Raw genomic sequence first — 17188 nt, 5'->3', positions numbered from 1 at the left:
GGGTCAAAAAGTGTGGCTTTCTACCAACAACATTCCGCTCCATTCCGTTTATAATAAGTTAGCTCCCAAATTTATTGGCCCATTCCCTGTCACCAAGATAATTAGTCCGGTGACAGTCCGCCTCAAACTACCTCCGGCATACAGGAGGATTCATCCCGCCTTCCATGTGTCCAAAATTAAACCTGTGTTTTATTAAAAAATTAACCTGCCCACCCCGGATCCCCCACCGCCGCGACTCATAGATTGGGAACCCACCTATTCGGTCAATTGTATTCTGGACTCGAGATGGAGGGGACGAGGATTCCTGTACTTGGTGGAGAGGAGTTTGGTACCTGCTAGGGACATGCTGGATCACTCCCTGATTGATGATTACAATCGACAGGTAGGGTCGTCTGGGAACTCCAGGAGGTGTTGCTAGAGGGGAGGGTACTGTCACGGTTGGAAAACCGTGGCCTCGGGCTTTGCACTATGTGGGTGGAGTTTGTGTGTGTCTTGCATCAGCACTGATTGTTTCATGTGGGCGTCTCCGTTAATTGTTAATCTACACCAGCTGCTACTCATTAACCTACGTAGTGCCCTGTCTTTTGTCTTGTGTTTGTCAGAGTGTTGTTTGCAGTCCTTGTGTTTATGCCTGGTCTCTCTTTCCTGTTCTCTGTGTTCTTCTCGTAGTTGGATCGTCTTTGTCTTCGGAACCTCATCCACTCCTAACCTTCCACGTATATCACCCTTCACCTCCACGGCTCGCTCATCTCAGTTCCTGTGTCACGCTCACCATCAGACATTGTCACTCCCCGGATCGCTATCAGACTTCGCCTCACCTAACTATCATCCTGTTTCATGTTACTTGTTTGTTTGACTGCTTCATTAAATACTATTGACTTGCACTTGCTTCCTCTCCTTCTTCCGCCGTTGCAGATCCAAAGTGGATTTTGTTGAAATGATGAGGCAGAAATATATTATTACTAATATTTTGGAAAAGTTTTATAGGGAAGATATGCAACTTGTGTGAGACATGAAACGTGTAACAAATTACTTTTGCCAGAATTTAATAAGTAAAGTAATAATATTACTTTTGAATGGAGTAACTAATGAGTACAATTTTTTTAGTAACTAGTCCACCACTGATGTGCACATGCATGGATGAGTGACTTTTAGGTTAAACGCCAAAATGGTGATCGATTAAGTTCCAATGCATTATATTTTTTTCTTTCATAATTGGTAATAGTGGTAACTTACTAAGCTTACCAATCTCCCTGGACAAAGATTAATAGATGAGTTTCTTGCACAAGCTATTTCCATCCCTGAGGCCGAGTGCATGAGTGTGGTCTATATTTGACACCCGAGTGTTTGGTTCACTCGTGTACTGTGGAGTCAGCTGTGTATGATGCACAGACTGTAATGTGAGACGCACCTTATACCTACCCAGACGACCTGCAGTCAAGATAGAGGATCTTCACCAATAGCCCATGAGTGCCCAAAGCCTCTCTTACCGGGCAGAAGACATCCAGTCACAGAGGGGGCAAACCAGACGAGCAGTGCACTCTCTCTGAGAGGGAAGAGTGCAACAAGAGGGTCTTCTTCAGCCCAGGGGAGCTAGGAGCACACACTGGTATTACTGCAGACTGTGAATCAGCTGCTCTGCTGGGACTGAGAGGTGAGACTAGCTGATCTGACGGAGGGTATTGTCTGTGTTCAGCCTATAGGCTGTTCTGCTGTAATTATAGATGTGTATATATATATGATGACTTGCTGCAGGAGGACCTTGTATTCCTGCTCATGTTTAGACATTACATGACTGTTCCAAAAATATATCTGGCTTTAATGCTAATAGTGAAACATCTGATCATAGGTGCTACACTTCCATTCCACTCTTCTAAAACCTAAATCCTAGAATTGATTTTCATGTTTTTTTAGAAAATGCAATATTTAGAAAACTGTATTGTGATCCAGTACTAAAAAGATGTGGTGTATTTGAGTGCAAACTTTGGCGTTGATCACACACAGTTTAAGCTGGTGTGTATGGAGATATAGAGGTACTACTGTATAGAATTCTGTAGAGTTCTTGATGATTCATCACATATTTGCTTTTGGATTGTTTACCACACCATTACAGCTGATTTTCTTAACGGTGGGATTAATGACTTTTCCCCCCCTATGACATCAGTCTGTAAATGTGTTTTCTTTTTTTCTTTTTTTGACTTGAAGCTTTATTTTTAAGGTATACCTCACTGTAGAATGACTCTACAGTGAAAGCACAAGGTGATTTGTGATCAATATGACTGTATCAATATGATTATAACTGATACAGTGATGAGGACTATTTCTGATTAATAAAACGGCTCTTAATATTTTATTATTGGAGATGGCACTTTGCAGTCCAGTGCAGGGTGAAAGATTTATCCTGCACCATGTGTTTCTAAAAGCACCACACTGAAGGCACAACCAAATTAGCCCAGGGCGCTGCTCAGGTTTCACAGGAGGGGTGAGACTCAATGCATCGCTGTTGGTAAAGTCAATCTGTTTACAAATCTTGCTCAAGAAGAATTAAAGCAGGAGAGCTGGAGAAAGCAGAAAACAGGAACTTAAGATTCAGTGGTGCTCGTCTCTTTATTGTAACTCTTGCTCTCAGATATTATTATAATGCTATTAAAGGTGTGTGAGACTTCAAGAACAGATAGGATAGATTTCATCACTGCCACAAACAGTTTGAAGTGCATTAAGACTAAATTGTACGTAAAACAAATGTGTGACCCTGGCAGTGAGAAGCCAGCTAAAGTCATTTCTCTGTTTTCTACATGAAATCATTCTTCATAAGGTAAAGAACACTCTGTGAAAACATAACCTCAATTTCTTAAATACTGACCGAGTAAGGTCTTGTCAAATTTTAAATCAATATGAAATTAATATTTGAAAGCAATCTTTGATGCTTATTATCCCATCATTAGAGTTTGAGACTTTAGTCTTGTTTTCACAGACAGGGCATCAGTTATTTAAAGAAATGAAGCTAATGAACCACTCATACCCTTCAGTTGTCCTTAACTCAGTATTTGATGTGTTCTTGAATGTTTTCTAGTGCCTCACCAACACTCCTCTGAGATCCAGCAACCATGGCACAGTAAGAGACACTCCGTGCTTCATTATTATCAACATTTGAAAGCTTCAGCAGATCTTGAAAAACAGCCACCAGCACAGTTTCAGTTACAGACCAGACGTTCTTCTTTTTTGTGTGAAATGACACATATATGTGAACCTTAATAGCAATGGCATTTATTATAAATGCAATGAAATTGATTTGTATAATGCAGCTGTGTTCTCACTCTTTCAGGATTCAGAAAAAAACCTCAACCATGTCTCTAACGATATCATCGTGCTCCCGAGACACGTCCTCATCCTCTTCATCATCCTCATCCTCGACTTCAGTACAGCAGAGGCACTCCAGTTCAGTCCAGCCCGTCTGCATCAGCCCTCAGATGGTGAGAACAAAAGATACAAACCTCTAAAGTAGGCAAGGCATGCAACAGAGAATTGTGCCTTCAAAACACAAACCATCGTTCACAAAGTTACATGCATCCTCATGAACACACTCCACGTTTCATTTCTTTTCATTCATGTTACTCAACTATTCGTAGTAGTCAGTGGCTATCAGCTTTACTTCCCTACACTTCAAAGCGTAATGTCATACTTTATACTGCACTACATTTCATAAGTAAAGGTTGTTTGTTTTCTTTTTAAACCTGAGAACATTAAAAAGATTGTATACTTTCTTATACTCAAGTAAATCTTTGAATTACTTTTGCTTGAGTAAAAGTAAAAAAGTAATATGTCAAATTTAATATGAAAGCAGTGCTGTAAATATCGTGCTTTGGGATGTTGTGAAGTAAAGTTTTCTACAGAAACTGATCAAGTACAGACACTTGAAAAGTAGCAGAGTACTGTCCCAGTGCTAGCTTTTGTACCTTTTTTTCTGATGTGTCTTTATCTGACTGTGCAAGTATGATTTCTTATGATGTTTTGTTTACCACATTCAAGCATTAAACTTGCGTGACGTGTAGGTATTTAAATAAAGCAATATAAAGCAATCTCACACATTTGTACTAAACCAAGCGCAGTGAGATGTGAGCCGTGTGTGCTATGTGTGTTACTTCCATGTCACTGATCTGTGTTTGTTCAGGTTCAGAACACAAACCAGGGTTCAGGGAATACTGGAGTGTCTCCAACCTTCGTCAAGGTAAAGCAACAAACCCACGCTGTATATCTTCAGGCGAGCGGCCCAGTGGCAGGCTGTGATCGGTGGTGTTGTGTCTCCACAGGGTCTTCATGACGTGAGCACAGTGAAGGGGCAGCTGGTGGTCCTGGAGTGCAGGATCAGGGGAACACCTCCGCTTCACATCTCCTGGTTCAGAGAGAACGAGCAGATCATCGACTCGGCAGACTTCAGGATTCTCCGAAAGAGTGAGTGAGAGCTCACCACAAAATTAAAATGTGAATGGACTACGACTTCAACTGTATTCCAAGTCATCTGAAGACATACAAGAGTTTGGCTTTAGATGACTTGGCATCCAGAAATCAAAAACAATGCAAAAACTGATGTGTTGGTATCAGTGACATTTATGCATTCTTTTTTTATACATGGAGACAAAATATGCAAAAATCACCAGCATTTAGGTTCAAATTTTTAACAAATGAAATTTTAGCTATTCATTTAAAAACAATAATCATCCACCTTACAAGTTTCATTACAAGCAAATTAACTAAAACCGTTTCTTACTGTAATTTTCAGAGGCAAGTTCAGCTTCTGTTCCTGGTGAGTAAACATTTATCTCAAAAGATGGTGCATGAAGGGATGAACTTACTAGACTTTTAACACTTCTTCTTTGATTATAGAGGAATTGTGCACCCTCGTGATCACAGAGGCGTATCCAGAAGATTCTGGAATATTTAAATGCACCGCAACAAATCAGTTTGGGACAGTAACATGCAGTGCAATGCTCGACGTATATACAGGTAACTTTCTAGTTTAATTCTAAGCATTTAAGTTATTAATTTGACATAAATATTAAAAATACTTTCAACCTCCAATAATATTTGTCATACAGAAATAAAGGCAGCAGATTCCTACCAATGAACTAATCTTTATTTTATTTTTTTATTTTTTCTAGTATTTTGCAAATAAATACTAGGGTTAGGGAAAGAAAAAAAACGATAGAATATTATAATCACCTGATTTTGTTCTTTGAAGACCTTGAGGATGTGTTTGGAGAGGAGGATGAGCCTTCGTCTCTAAGCTCAGCTGGACTGGAGCCGGATGACCGGTCTAATGACCAGGATGACACACTAATTCCTCCTCCAGAATGGCCTGACAGCTCGGAGGAAGAGACCGCCACACCGGTAGCACGGTAGGACATTTTCAGAGTTTCAGGTGTTGCCAAAATGTTAAGATGTGCAAGTCAACATTTAGATAACTATGCCTGAGAGAACAGCTGCACTTCTGATACAGAAACAAATAAGGCAGACGCAGAGGGCAGAAGCTAAATGTGTGGAGAAAGCCATTTGATTGCATGTCAGTGAATTATGAATAACTGCAGTGTAAGTGATTGTTTCGTTATCATTTCATAGAAGCAGAATAATGTGAGTCAAATCAATCACTGCTGAACTACTTGTCAAACGTAAATCAAGTTAAATTAAACATTGGGCTTGCACAAAGATACATTGTGTTATATAATGGCACTAAGACACTAAGAACAAACAACTGATAACAAGATGTAAGGAAAATAAATAAGGTCCCAATACAGAGCCTTGAGGTACCCCACAGATAATGGCTGTAGACAAATAAGAGCTGTTTCCTATTCTATCAATTCTGTTCTGTCTGTATTTCTGACACAAACCAAAGAAATACAGAGCCAATAAGTAATATAAAAGATTTATGGATGGATGAAAAGGATCCAGCAATGTCTTTAAAGTTTCAGGATTACAGATTGCTTCAAAAGACCCAAGGTCGGTAAACCGAATAGGAACAGAGGATAATGATTACAACCAGGTAAACAAGACTAATATGTTGGCAGACAAATATTGGGAACTACTGGATGCTGTAGAAGATGAAAAAAATGTCAACTTTATTTCTACTGTATAGCTCTTTATACATTACAGATAATTTCAAAACAACTTTACAGCGATAAACAAGAAAACAGTGAATGAACGATGCAAAAAGAATTGAATTCTGCTGTAAAGCAGCTGTAAAATGACAATAGTAAACATGCATATTTAGTCAAATTTATATTACATTGACCTGGAGTTGTAGTACCAATTACTGATTTGAGCTCAAGTTTAAAAGAGCTATTTCAGTCTATTGAATAATCTTTGTGTGATTCCTCTTTTCTTTTTGTAGTCAAAAATCAGTAGCTTCAAGTAGGTTGCAAGCAGGAATATCTATTACTGTGACATGCTGATCCTTATAAATTCTGTGCAAGTGCCCCCTATTCCTACATATGACTTACAACAAGCAAAACTATCATGTAGCTGATTAACAGCTGGTCTTGATGACAAGAATAAATCAAATTACCAGATATATTCACGTTTGCTCAGATGTTCTCATTATTCGGTGGGCATACATTGTCTGTGGGTTGAATGGGTGGTTCCTCAAGAATGGTAGGGGCGTGAGTCTGCTCCTCATGACTCACATAGCTTTCTATAGATAAACAGCCCGACAGTATCTCATTGAGAGAACAGATGCCAGAGAATCGCTCTACACCTTCAACCTTTCAAACCAACTTTACGTACAGCTGATCTTTCTGGCTAGCAAACTCATTTTAAAGAGCAGGTAAGCACATGATTTGTAATCTGGATTATAATCTATTACACTTTATTGCAATCAGAGTGACCCAAAAATCAATACCTCTGCTCTAGCACCTCTAGGAATTTAATTTAATGCATGATCAGTCCTTTCACATTTTGTGTTCGGTATGTAAATTAAAACATGTTCTTTGGTTTATATAAATCTGGATTCTGTAAATTTGACCCCTGTAGGTCATACAGTATGACTCGCTGTTCATCACTGAAGCTTTTTTCACCCTTCACTCACTGCTGTGTTGGTATAGAAAGCTGCTGGTTTTGAATCTATTTAACATGGTGTGTTAATGATCTGGTCCTGGTGTTGTGATAAAAGATTGACTTTTTAATATCCTTTACAAGGCTGAAAAATGTTATGTTATTTTTGGATGTAAACCTTCCAAAAATCGAACTTTTGACTACAAACTCCTTTGTACAGACAGGCAGAGGTTTTTTCTTCCACTGAAGCACAAGTTGCTCTTCTATATAAAAGTATTATTAAATAATGCTGCAGATCAGGATCAGATGTGTTCATACAGATCAAGTGCTGCGTTCAATGAAGAAAAAGTGACATTTCAAATATGATAATTTTTTATCCGTTTTTGCACACCAGGTTATGGTACTAACATTATAACAGTTATCCCAATCAAACAGTTTTTTTATGACCATAGCTGCTGATCTGAATTGCACGAACCAATGTTTTTTGTCCCATTTTTGTTTTATTTATAAACACTTTGCTCACATACTATTATATATTTATCACCTGTTTAATTCTAAAATAATATCAGTATCAATATGCACTTGCTTTTATGTTGAGCAGTGTTTTTACCGTCACAGATTTTCACATTGTTTTACGTTACTGAACTGTTACTGAAGTGAATGGCATTTAGTGAGCTGGGCCTTTATTCACGATGACCTCTAAACAGAGTGAGTGCGTGCCAGCGGCTGTAAATGACCTGCACCTGCCGCGTCTGTCACTCAGGCCTCAGGACACTTATTTTAGCCACATGACTCTCACAGAAACATCAGCAGTATGCAGTTATGAGCCCCTGCCATGTTCATTGAAGGGTAAAAAAGATCATTTACTCGTTGAATGTGTTTCCAAATGTTAAATGTGTCCTCGGCTCTTAGGTTGCTTGTGTGTGTGGTGCTATGCACATGTGATCATTGGTCATTTACACGAGAGGCGTTTGTAGACAGGCAAAAACATGTATTATATAAATGTATGCATTAGTGTTCTAACCACTGTGTCTTTGAGCCTTGTTTCTCCTCCTTGAGGGACTGAGTAGTTGAGAGCAGCTTTACTATAACATTACTGTTTGTTTGAGCAGCATAACCAGCATGACACAACAGAGTCGACCAATGGCGTGAGTCTGGGGCGGAGCTATGTGTTTGGGGCTCAGGACCTGTCAAAATCAGTCAATGCAGAAACTTACTAATTCTGTCAGGATTTATTAAAGCTATGCTGTGAACATGCAATTAGTGATGAAAACACATGGACAGTTATTTTTGCAACTGACCTTGTTGTGTATGCATTTGTTACACTTTCCCTCTCAGAAGCAAGATTTATGTGAGGAGGATATTTAAATGCATCATGCGATGTGATTTACTAAGATATACGTTTGTCAGTTTACTGGTATTTGCACTATTAATTAATACCAAAAAGAAAGTGTAACCCAGTTTGAGCTCTGCAAATGAAGTTTTTGGAAGATTGTGTTGGTCATTGTGGAAGTCTGGCTGTGTCTGTGCTCTTTAGTTTGCTTTTCGTCAGTAAACCAGATGCAAACCTTTCCACTCCCACTGGCCATTCTGGTCTCATGATATTTTAGTGAATCTGGTCCGTAACGTTTGTCATGCAAATTTCAACATTTTCACAAAGAACCTTTACCATAAATGGAATCTTTCTCTTTCCACAAAAGTGGAAAAGGGTTCTTTAGATTATTAAAATGTTCTTCATACTAACACAAAGTGGTTATTTTAAGACCTGTTCACTGAAAGGTTCTTTGGGGAACTAAAACTGGCTTCGCTGTGAAACCTTTATTTCTGAAGCTTGTAATCAAGATCTTCCAGGAAGGTATGGTTGGAGATAAACTCTGCAGGACCAGTATTGGCCTAATATCTACATTCCTTTTGTTTAAATGAATTCACTTGACTGCAGATCCTCAGTGTGAACTCCTTCTTTGGACTACCTCATCCAAGTTAAGTGTATTTCTCCAACAGGGTGCAGGAGTCTCCTGTGGACGCGGAGAGCAAACAGGCGACTGAAGCTGCAGAGCTCTCCTCCATGAGCAAACCTGATCCTCCAGAGAAGGGGGTTAAAAACAGTGTCCCGCATCCATTCCTTCCCACCAGCAAGCTGAGTAACCCAGCGGAGCCCAGAGGCAGTGCCATGAACATGGCTGACCTGCCCAGCTTCTCTCCATCGCTCTACCCCCCCAGTGCCTTTAACTACGAGCGCCCTCGTCATTTCATCCAGTCCCGGCCCAGTGTCCACGCACCTGACCGTGAGATCAGCAAACCCAACAACCTCAGTCCCCCGGCTTCAACACCTGCTCCGTTACTGACTCCTCCTCAGCCTGGACCCGCTCGGACCTCCATGAGTTCAAGCATGACTTTGATTCCCAAACCACGGAGCTCTCCAAACAATGAGAAACTCTCATCAGCAGCTTTCCTCTCGTCTGTCCTGCCCTCCCTGCCGAGCTCCCAGACCCAGAGCATGTCCACACCTCGGTCTCCATCTCCAGTCAGCCCAACACCGAGAGCCCAGGAGCATCCTCTGTCTCCTCCGAGTCGCTCTCTGGATCACGCTCCTGCTGCTGCAACACCCCGGATATCTCCAGATACCCCAAAAACAAGCGCTCCACCTCCACAGCCTCCACCGGTGTCTCACATGAGCTTCACACCCAACACGTGAGTGTGTCATGGATGACATACATCTCAAACACTAATGCATGCTTACATCCTCCTACAGGAAACAAACCTCCAAACATTAGACCTTTTTACTCTCTTAGTTGTTTATTCTAAAAAGCAATGAGATTTTTACGTAAGTTTTTATTTCATAAAGTTAATATAAAGATTTTTTAAATGACTAAAACGCCAATGTCTTCAGAGCTTAAAAGGGAACAGCTCACCAAAAAAATAAACATTTGCTGAAATTGTGCTCACCCTCAGATCATGTGAGAGTTTGTTTCTTCATCAGGTTTGTAGAAATGTAGCACTGCATCAGTGTCTCATCGATGGATGCTCTGCAGTGAATGGGTGCCATCAGAAGGAGAGTCTGATAAAAACCTCACAATAATCCACAGCACTCCAGTCCATCAGTGAACATCTGGAGAAGACTAAAGATGAAACACATCCAGCATTAAGATGATTTTAACTCAAACACATAGAGTCTATAATCTATAATAACACTTCCTCCAGAGAAAAAGTGCTGTTGTCTCTCACAGATTAGTTTAGATCTGTTTAAACGCTGCTTGATTTGTGCAGATTTCTCTCCTGATTCAGACCAGAACACTTTTTCACTGGAGGAAGTGTTATTCTGGATTATAGACTCTATGTGTTTGAGTTAAAATCATCTTAATGCTGGATGTGTTTCAGGTTTTGTCTTCTCCAGATGTTCACTGATGGACTGGAGTGCTGTGGATTATTGTGATGTTTTTATCAGACTCTCATTCTGACGGCACCCATTCACTGCAGAGCATCCATTGATGAGACACTGATGCAATGACACATTTCTACAAACCTGATGAAGAAACAAACTCATCTTAATCTTGGATGACCCGAGGGCGAGCACATTTTTTGAGTGAACTACAACTTTAAAAGAAATATGCTTAAAAAGTCAAATCTTTCCATGGACTGTTCTGACAGTTTGCCGAGGCCGATCTTGAAGAAGACTGTTTCCCGACCATTGTCCCGCTCCACAGATGAAGAGATTCAGGGCTCTAAAGACGCTCTCATACAAGACCTGGAGAAGAAGCTGCGTAACAAAGCTCCTCAGCAGAGGACCATGCAGAAGATGTCTTACGAGGAGCGGATGGCCAGAAGATTGCTGGGAGCAGATAATGCCGCCTCAGTATTTGATCTGGAAAACTCCTTCAGTTCACAGCCTGCACAGGTATTGTCATTTAAAGTTACTGGATGTCTAATGCAACTGCAGAATACCTTTTAAAGCTTGAGTCACGAATGTTAGAGATTGTCAAGAGGAAACACTATGCAGTGATCAAGGTTTTATAGCCATGTGCTCGTGATCTGCCATGTGTGCAAACAAGCTAAAGTTTCCTACAGCGAATCCCTGTTACATGATATTATATTAGTAGCACCATAAGTAATGCTAAAACATCAATCAAGAGACAAGAGTGTCAGTTCATGCAGTGCAGCTATACTTTATTTTGCCGTTGGTTGCCATCCGTCTAGTTGCCAGGACCGTTCAAGGCTAGACCAAACAGATAACAGTCTGTCCATGAGCCTAAAATAGCATGAGCTCTGCAGCTATCCTGTTCATCATGATGCTATTATTATAAAGCCACCACATGTGCCTCAGTCCCTTGAGTCTGTCTGTCTATCCATCATGTTCTGTAATGTTATTCAAGCACATGTTATGCACTGTTCTAACAGCCAGGCTCTCCAGAAGGTGTCCAGCCTGGAGGAATATGGTAAATGTCTCTTTGCAGTTTGGAGTTTGTCTCTGAAGAGCTTGCATGTGGAGTTGATGAATGATCACTGACTGACATTAGTGAATGCATCAATCACTGAGTGACAGTGTAAGACACACACTTTGTGCTTGTTGTGGGTGACCGTCTGATGCTCTGAGCCCTGCCTGTGTTGAGTATTGAGTTTGTTTTGATGATTTCTGTCCCGTTCAGTTCACTGCCATCTTTTCTTGCACAGGTCCAGAAAGAATCGTCCCGGAGGAGACGGTACAGAGGCCTCCCACATCCAGGAGAAGTGTTTTGCTCCTCGTTTTATACAAGTGCCACAAGATCTTTCTGTTGAAGAGGGACGGTTCTGCAGGATTGACTTTAAGGTAGTAATAAAACACTGCATGCATTTGTTTTACATATTACTCCATGCTTCTGGCCTTCTTAAGATTAAATATTAATAAAGCTGTCCTGGGCTGTATAAAAAAAAACAGTCCTCAAAAAACAAAAACAACAACTGAATTTATAACCGATGCAGAAAATAACATTATAGCACAGACAGCAGTGGTTAATATGAGTCTAGAGTTTACTAACTTTTTTTTTTTTACAGAAACAGTTGTAGTAATATCTTTACAAACCTACATTTGAGCTTTTTTAAGTTTTGCTTTTCTCCTTCCTTCCTTCCTTCCCTCTTTCTTTCCTTCCTTCTTTCCTGCAGGTTATAGGTTTGCCGACTCCAGATGTGTCCTGGTATCTGGATGGTAAACTGATCCGGCCTGATGATTATCATAAGATGCTGGTGTGTGAGTCAAGCGTGCACTCCTTCATCATAGAGATCGTGACTATCCATCACGCAGGGGTTTATGAATGCGTAGCCAAGAACCGAGCCGGAGAGAGCCACTTCTCCCTGCGTCTGGATGTGATCGGTGAGAAGTCGTCTGTCACCTGGATAACGTTAAGAATAAACTTTCCTTTTAGTTGCATTTTTTTTTCATGCTCTTTTATTTTTCCCACATATTTCGTCCTGTTGCAACCATATGCTAAAACTCTATAAAATCACATCAATCTACAAGCCTATTTCTAAAAAGGTTTTCCAGAAAAAGGACACTGAGTCAGAGTCCAATGATCTGCAAATCTCATGAAGAAATATTTTATTCACAATAGAACACAGAAAACAAATCAACTGTTTACATAAAAAAGAAAATAGCTCATTTTGAATCTGATGGCTGCAACACATCTCAATGACGTTTAGACTGGGCAACAAAAGGCTGGAAAAGTAAAAAAGGAAACAACTGGAGGAGCATTATTAGAACTAACAACATGTCATTAACACAAAGAATGTTAGAAAGTTCACCAGTGAAAAACTGCATCTACGAATTATTGAACAATTTGAAAATAGTGTTGCTCAGGGTTAAATTGCAAAGACTTCGATCACCTGTTCATCTACAGTACATGGACAGGTGTGTGCCTGTCCAAGTCCAATCCAACTCTAAACTTCTCCAAGATGATCCTGAGAAAACGGGTTTGGTTAAAAGCTGCTTGCTTATATTTTAAGCATCATCGATAAAGGTTTGAATACTTAAGCAATATAGTTATGCCCTTTCATTTTAATAAAGTCAATCACTAATCACTAGTTTTTTGTTTGTCACTAGCATCGAGTGAAGTGTAGATTAATGTGAAAATAATTTAAAACAGTTTAGCATAAGGTTACAACATGACAGATGTGAAAAGGAAATGAAGCATGCATGGCAAACTGTCATTCATTATAATACTGTATTTTCCGGACTATAAGTCGCACTTTCTTCATAGTTTGGCTGGTCCTGCAACTTATAGTCAGGTGTCTCCAGCCACGAGAGGGCGCTCTATGCTGCCAGAGATACTGCTCAGTGCTCCTGTAGTCAACACTGAAAACATAGAGTGCCCTCTCATGGCTGTAGACAGTAATGTTTCCTCTTGGTTCTAAATAAATGCAACTTATAGTCCAGTGCGATTTATATATGTTTTTTTTTTCCTCATCATGACGTATTTTTGGACTGATGCGACTTATACTCAGGTGCGATTTTAGTCCGAAAAATACGGTAGATATGATGGAATGTTTTAATCATGTTTTATTTCCACATGAACACTAACACAAGCTAACACATGTCTGAAGCTGCCATCACCAACAGTATCAGAGGAACGAGGGGTGTATGATGCTCTCCAGTTATATTAAAGTCATCTCTGAACAGGCTGGCTTTGAGTTGACTGTGAGAGAAACCACATTTAAATGTTTAGATGGAAAGATGTGCGCTTCTGTAATTCTCTCTACATATCAGAGTTCATAGTTACTACTTACATGTAACAGAATTACATTATAAATGTTACTGTAATCTGTTACTGAGAAAAGAGGTTACACTTTATTTTAGGGTGTGCTTGTAGTCTACAAGTACTGAGTAATATTAATTAACTACACGTACTTACTATATGGTTAGGGTTAGGATAAAAAATGGCCATCAATTTAACAGTAAAATACTGTAAAAAGTACTACAGTAAAAACCTGTTAAATGGTTAACAGTAAGTTGCCCTACTACGGTGTAAAAACTGTATTGGACATGTAATATTACAGTAGTATACAGTTTTTGGAAGTGGAAAAGGATGTGCAATTTACAGTGAATAACCGTTAATTCACATTTCCAGAATTCCCTGCATTACATTTCAAATTTGATGGGTTTTTATTTTTTATTTTTTTTATAACTATCTTTCTTAGTTTTTTTTTTTTCTCATCAGTTGTGTAGTTTATGGTTGTATGTTACATCTAATGTTGCTAAATGAATGTTTATTGCAGTATTTGAGTTTGATGAGTGTAACTGTGATCTTTAGTGCTGTGCACCTTTATATATGTTAATATTTAAAAGCTGATTGGCTTTGGTTCATCATGCTTTTCTCATCACCTCCTGCATTTGGTGCTGTGTATTACAAAGGACTTCAATAGGTTGGAATAATAACATTATATCAGTTAATGAAATTACTGTATTTAATTAAAACGGTAAAACTTCAATGCTGCTACCATATTTTTACAGCTGCTCTTTTTTTACCATAAATTTTACAGATTTTATTTTTTTTTCTCAGTGTAGGGTTTGGCTTAGGGTTACTTTCATGTAATTATGAAAGTTTATAGTCATTATAATAGTAAGTACATGTAACAAGGACTATCTGTGGCCTTCATTCCATCCCTCCTGCGTGATGAGATCATTAAGAAACTTATTTTAGTTAGGAATCAAGAGACACGATGAGGACATTCAGATATACTGTTTGTGGGAATGATCTCCATGCCTTTTTAAGAGAATGGTATTTTGTGAATTGTTTTATAGACCACAATAGATGCACTTTTCTATATCTTTAAATGACTCATAAGATGCGCTCTGTGCTGAGTGTGCGAGTGTTTCAGGTTTGTGACAAGCTTCTGCAGTGAAGTCATTAGAAGTCCTCCACACACACACACACACACACACACACACACACACACACACACACACACACAGTGACTGTGAGCTGACTGTAGATGCTCTGTGTGTCCTCAGCTCAGGAGCAGCTCTGTCCTCCCTCGTTTGTGGTGAAGATGAGGAACTCACGGGTCCTGGAGGGGGACGGTGTGCGGCTCGAGTGTAAGGTGGCGGCGTCTCCAGCCCCACAGATCTACTGGAAGAAGGACAAGGACATGCTGCGCATCGACCCCATGAGGATGAGGTCTGACCTGACGCTGAGGATCACATGTTCTATAGTGTTCACAGACTATATACATCACATTTACATTCAGTCATTTAACAGATGCTTTTATCCATATTTAATGACACAAGGAAAAATAATTCTAAAATGCTTATTTCAAAGATCTTCACACGTTTTCTGAAGAACTGAGCTTCAGAAAACACATTCTCATTCATTCTAGCTTCAGTAATGTTGATGGTCCTAATGCCATTCTCTCTTGAGCTATCTGAGAACAGATGCATCATCGTCTCAGACAGTCGATTTACAGTGCATCCTCTCATCTGAAAGCGGTATTACTGTAGTGTCTGTAGATGTGTGATGTGTGTGTGTGTGTGTCAGTCTCTCTCAGGACGCTTCAGGAAAGCAGTGTCTGGTGATTGATCCAGTGATAAAGTCTGATGCAGGCTGGTACACGGTGTCTGCCATCAATGAAGCAGGGATGTCCACATGCAACGCCAGGCTAGACGTGGCCAGTGAGTGCACACACTTCATCTCACACGCGGTTGAGAGTTCGTTTGCTTAGACTTGCTGAAAACCTACGATAGATAGACTGACAATGTAAAACTTTATATTTTTGTGTTCATAAAGTTAACCCTCTGGTGTTGTTTGGTCTTTTTTTTTTTTTTTAAGTTTAACAGACACACACAAAAAAATTGTCTTAAAAGAAATAGGACCATTCTTTCTCAGTCCGTAGTTCACAGTCTACAATGACCGCTGTAGAAAATGATTGGGACGTGAATTTCATCTAGTGGAAATGTTTGTTATGACGCACAAACAAACGCTGACTGAAAGCACTTCTTCTTCTTTTTATTATTATTATTATTTTGCAGTATCAACCTCAAATTTGGAACACAACTTCGATTTCTGTGCAGATTTACAGAGAAAGAGAAATAATTTTTTTTTTTTTTTTGGAAAATAAATATATATTTTTAAATGATATTTTGTGCATTTTTATAGTAACTTTTTTTTTTTTCACAAAAGCATTCAAGATTTATGACGTTTAAGTTTTAAGGTCTGAACTTTAAATGTGGTTAACAGGAAATATTATATCATTTTGATGACTTTTTTTACATAGCCGTTTTCCAAATGAATTTATCAATTATGATTTCATAAAACTGCATGTATATTAATGCTCAAATGAGTTTAAAATATCTTGATATGCATGTCATACAGGACATTTTTGTCACTATTGAACACGGTGTCATTCTACTTTATTACACAGAACTTCATTTCTGAACCTGTTTTATTTGTATGCATGGTTAACTTTGGTTATTACCAACATCTGGTGAATATTTCAAGTCAGTCGGTCTCTCAGCTGTAAATGAGATTGTGTTTCCCTGCAGCTCGTCTGAATAAGTCTGCTCCAGCTGTCAGGACACTGAAGCCTCTGCCCATCTTCTCCACACTGAGCACCGAGCCTGCTCCTCGTCACACCGCGCCGCTCTACGAGAGCGAGGAGCTGTAGACTAACACAGATCACGAGGAGCGACTGCATCCCTCACTAGCTCTCATCTGCTGTTCGGCTGGACACAGAGCACCAGTTTCATAAAGCTGCACATTTATGACACCCAATACAAGGGAAAACTATGTATCTAATGATGTTTGTTAGACTTATGCTTTGATTGCTGTACGTCTCTCAGTATATGTGTGCAGTGCAGTCACTGATACACTCACAACTACACGATGATCTATACATGTACTGAAGATGATATTTGTTGGAATTTTTGTTACTAGTACAAAGGATTTGGTCAAATGCATTGATTACGGTCCTCAACACAGATATCATTGTGTTATATATGATGTGAGATGAACATTTGAGTAAAGATCTTTCTGAAAATACGATACGTTTATCACTGAGATGTTTTTTTTCTCCTGCCTTGACATACTCTCAAATGAAAGACGCTTACTATTAAACAATACTATGTATTTATGTGCTGTCAAACCATTAATTGCATCCAAAATAAGTTTTTTACGTAATTTGT

General features: G+C 39.4%; 1 protein-coding gene across 1 annotated transcript; it reads left to right on the top strand.

The window, feature by feature from the left end:
• The first annotated feature begins 1378 nt into the window (after window positions 1–1378).
• On the top strand, window positions 1379–17048 carry myot (myotilin). The gene is made up of 16 exons (XM_026279808.1): window positions 1379–1654; window positions 3074–3115; window positions 3326–3473; window positions 4172–4228; window positions 4311–4452; window positions 4781–4804; window positions 4885–5004; window positions 5240–5396; window positions 9046–9735; window positions 10693–10939; window positions 11440–11477; window positions 11713–11848; window positions 12181–12388; window positions 15023–15188; window positions 15546–15679; window positions 16550–17048. The coding sequence occupies exons 2-16, from the start codon at window positions 3108–3110 to the stop codon at window positions 16669–16671; spliced, it is 2397 nt and encodes a 798-aa protein (XP_026135593.1). The 5' UTR covers window positions 1379–1654; window positions 3074–3107; the 3' UTR covers window positions 16672–17048.
• The last annotated feature ends 140 nt before the right edge of the window (window positions 17049–17188 follow it).

The sequence above is a fragment of the Carassius auratus genome, chromosome 14, assembly GCF_003368295.1.
Source record: "Carassius auratus strain Wakin chromosome 14, ASM336829v1, whole genome shotgun sequence".
NCBI lineage: Eukaryota > Metazoa > Chordata > Actinopteri > Cypriniformes > Cyprinidae > Carassius > Carassius auratus.
Note: the sequence above shows the minus strand (reverse complement) of the source record. Positions and strands in the feature narration are given on the sequence as shown.

Coding starts and splice junctions, on each gene's coding strand:
- myot (XM_026279808.1), top strand. Junction 3,474..4,171: donor TCTGCATCAGCCCTCAGATG/GTGAGAACAAAA, acceptor GTGTTTGTTCAG/GTTCAGAACACAAACCAGGG. Junction 11,849..12,180: donor TCTGCAGGATTGACTTTAAG/GTAGTAATAAAA, acceptor TCTTTCCTGCAG/GTTATAGGTTTGCCGACTCC.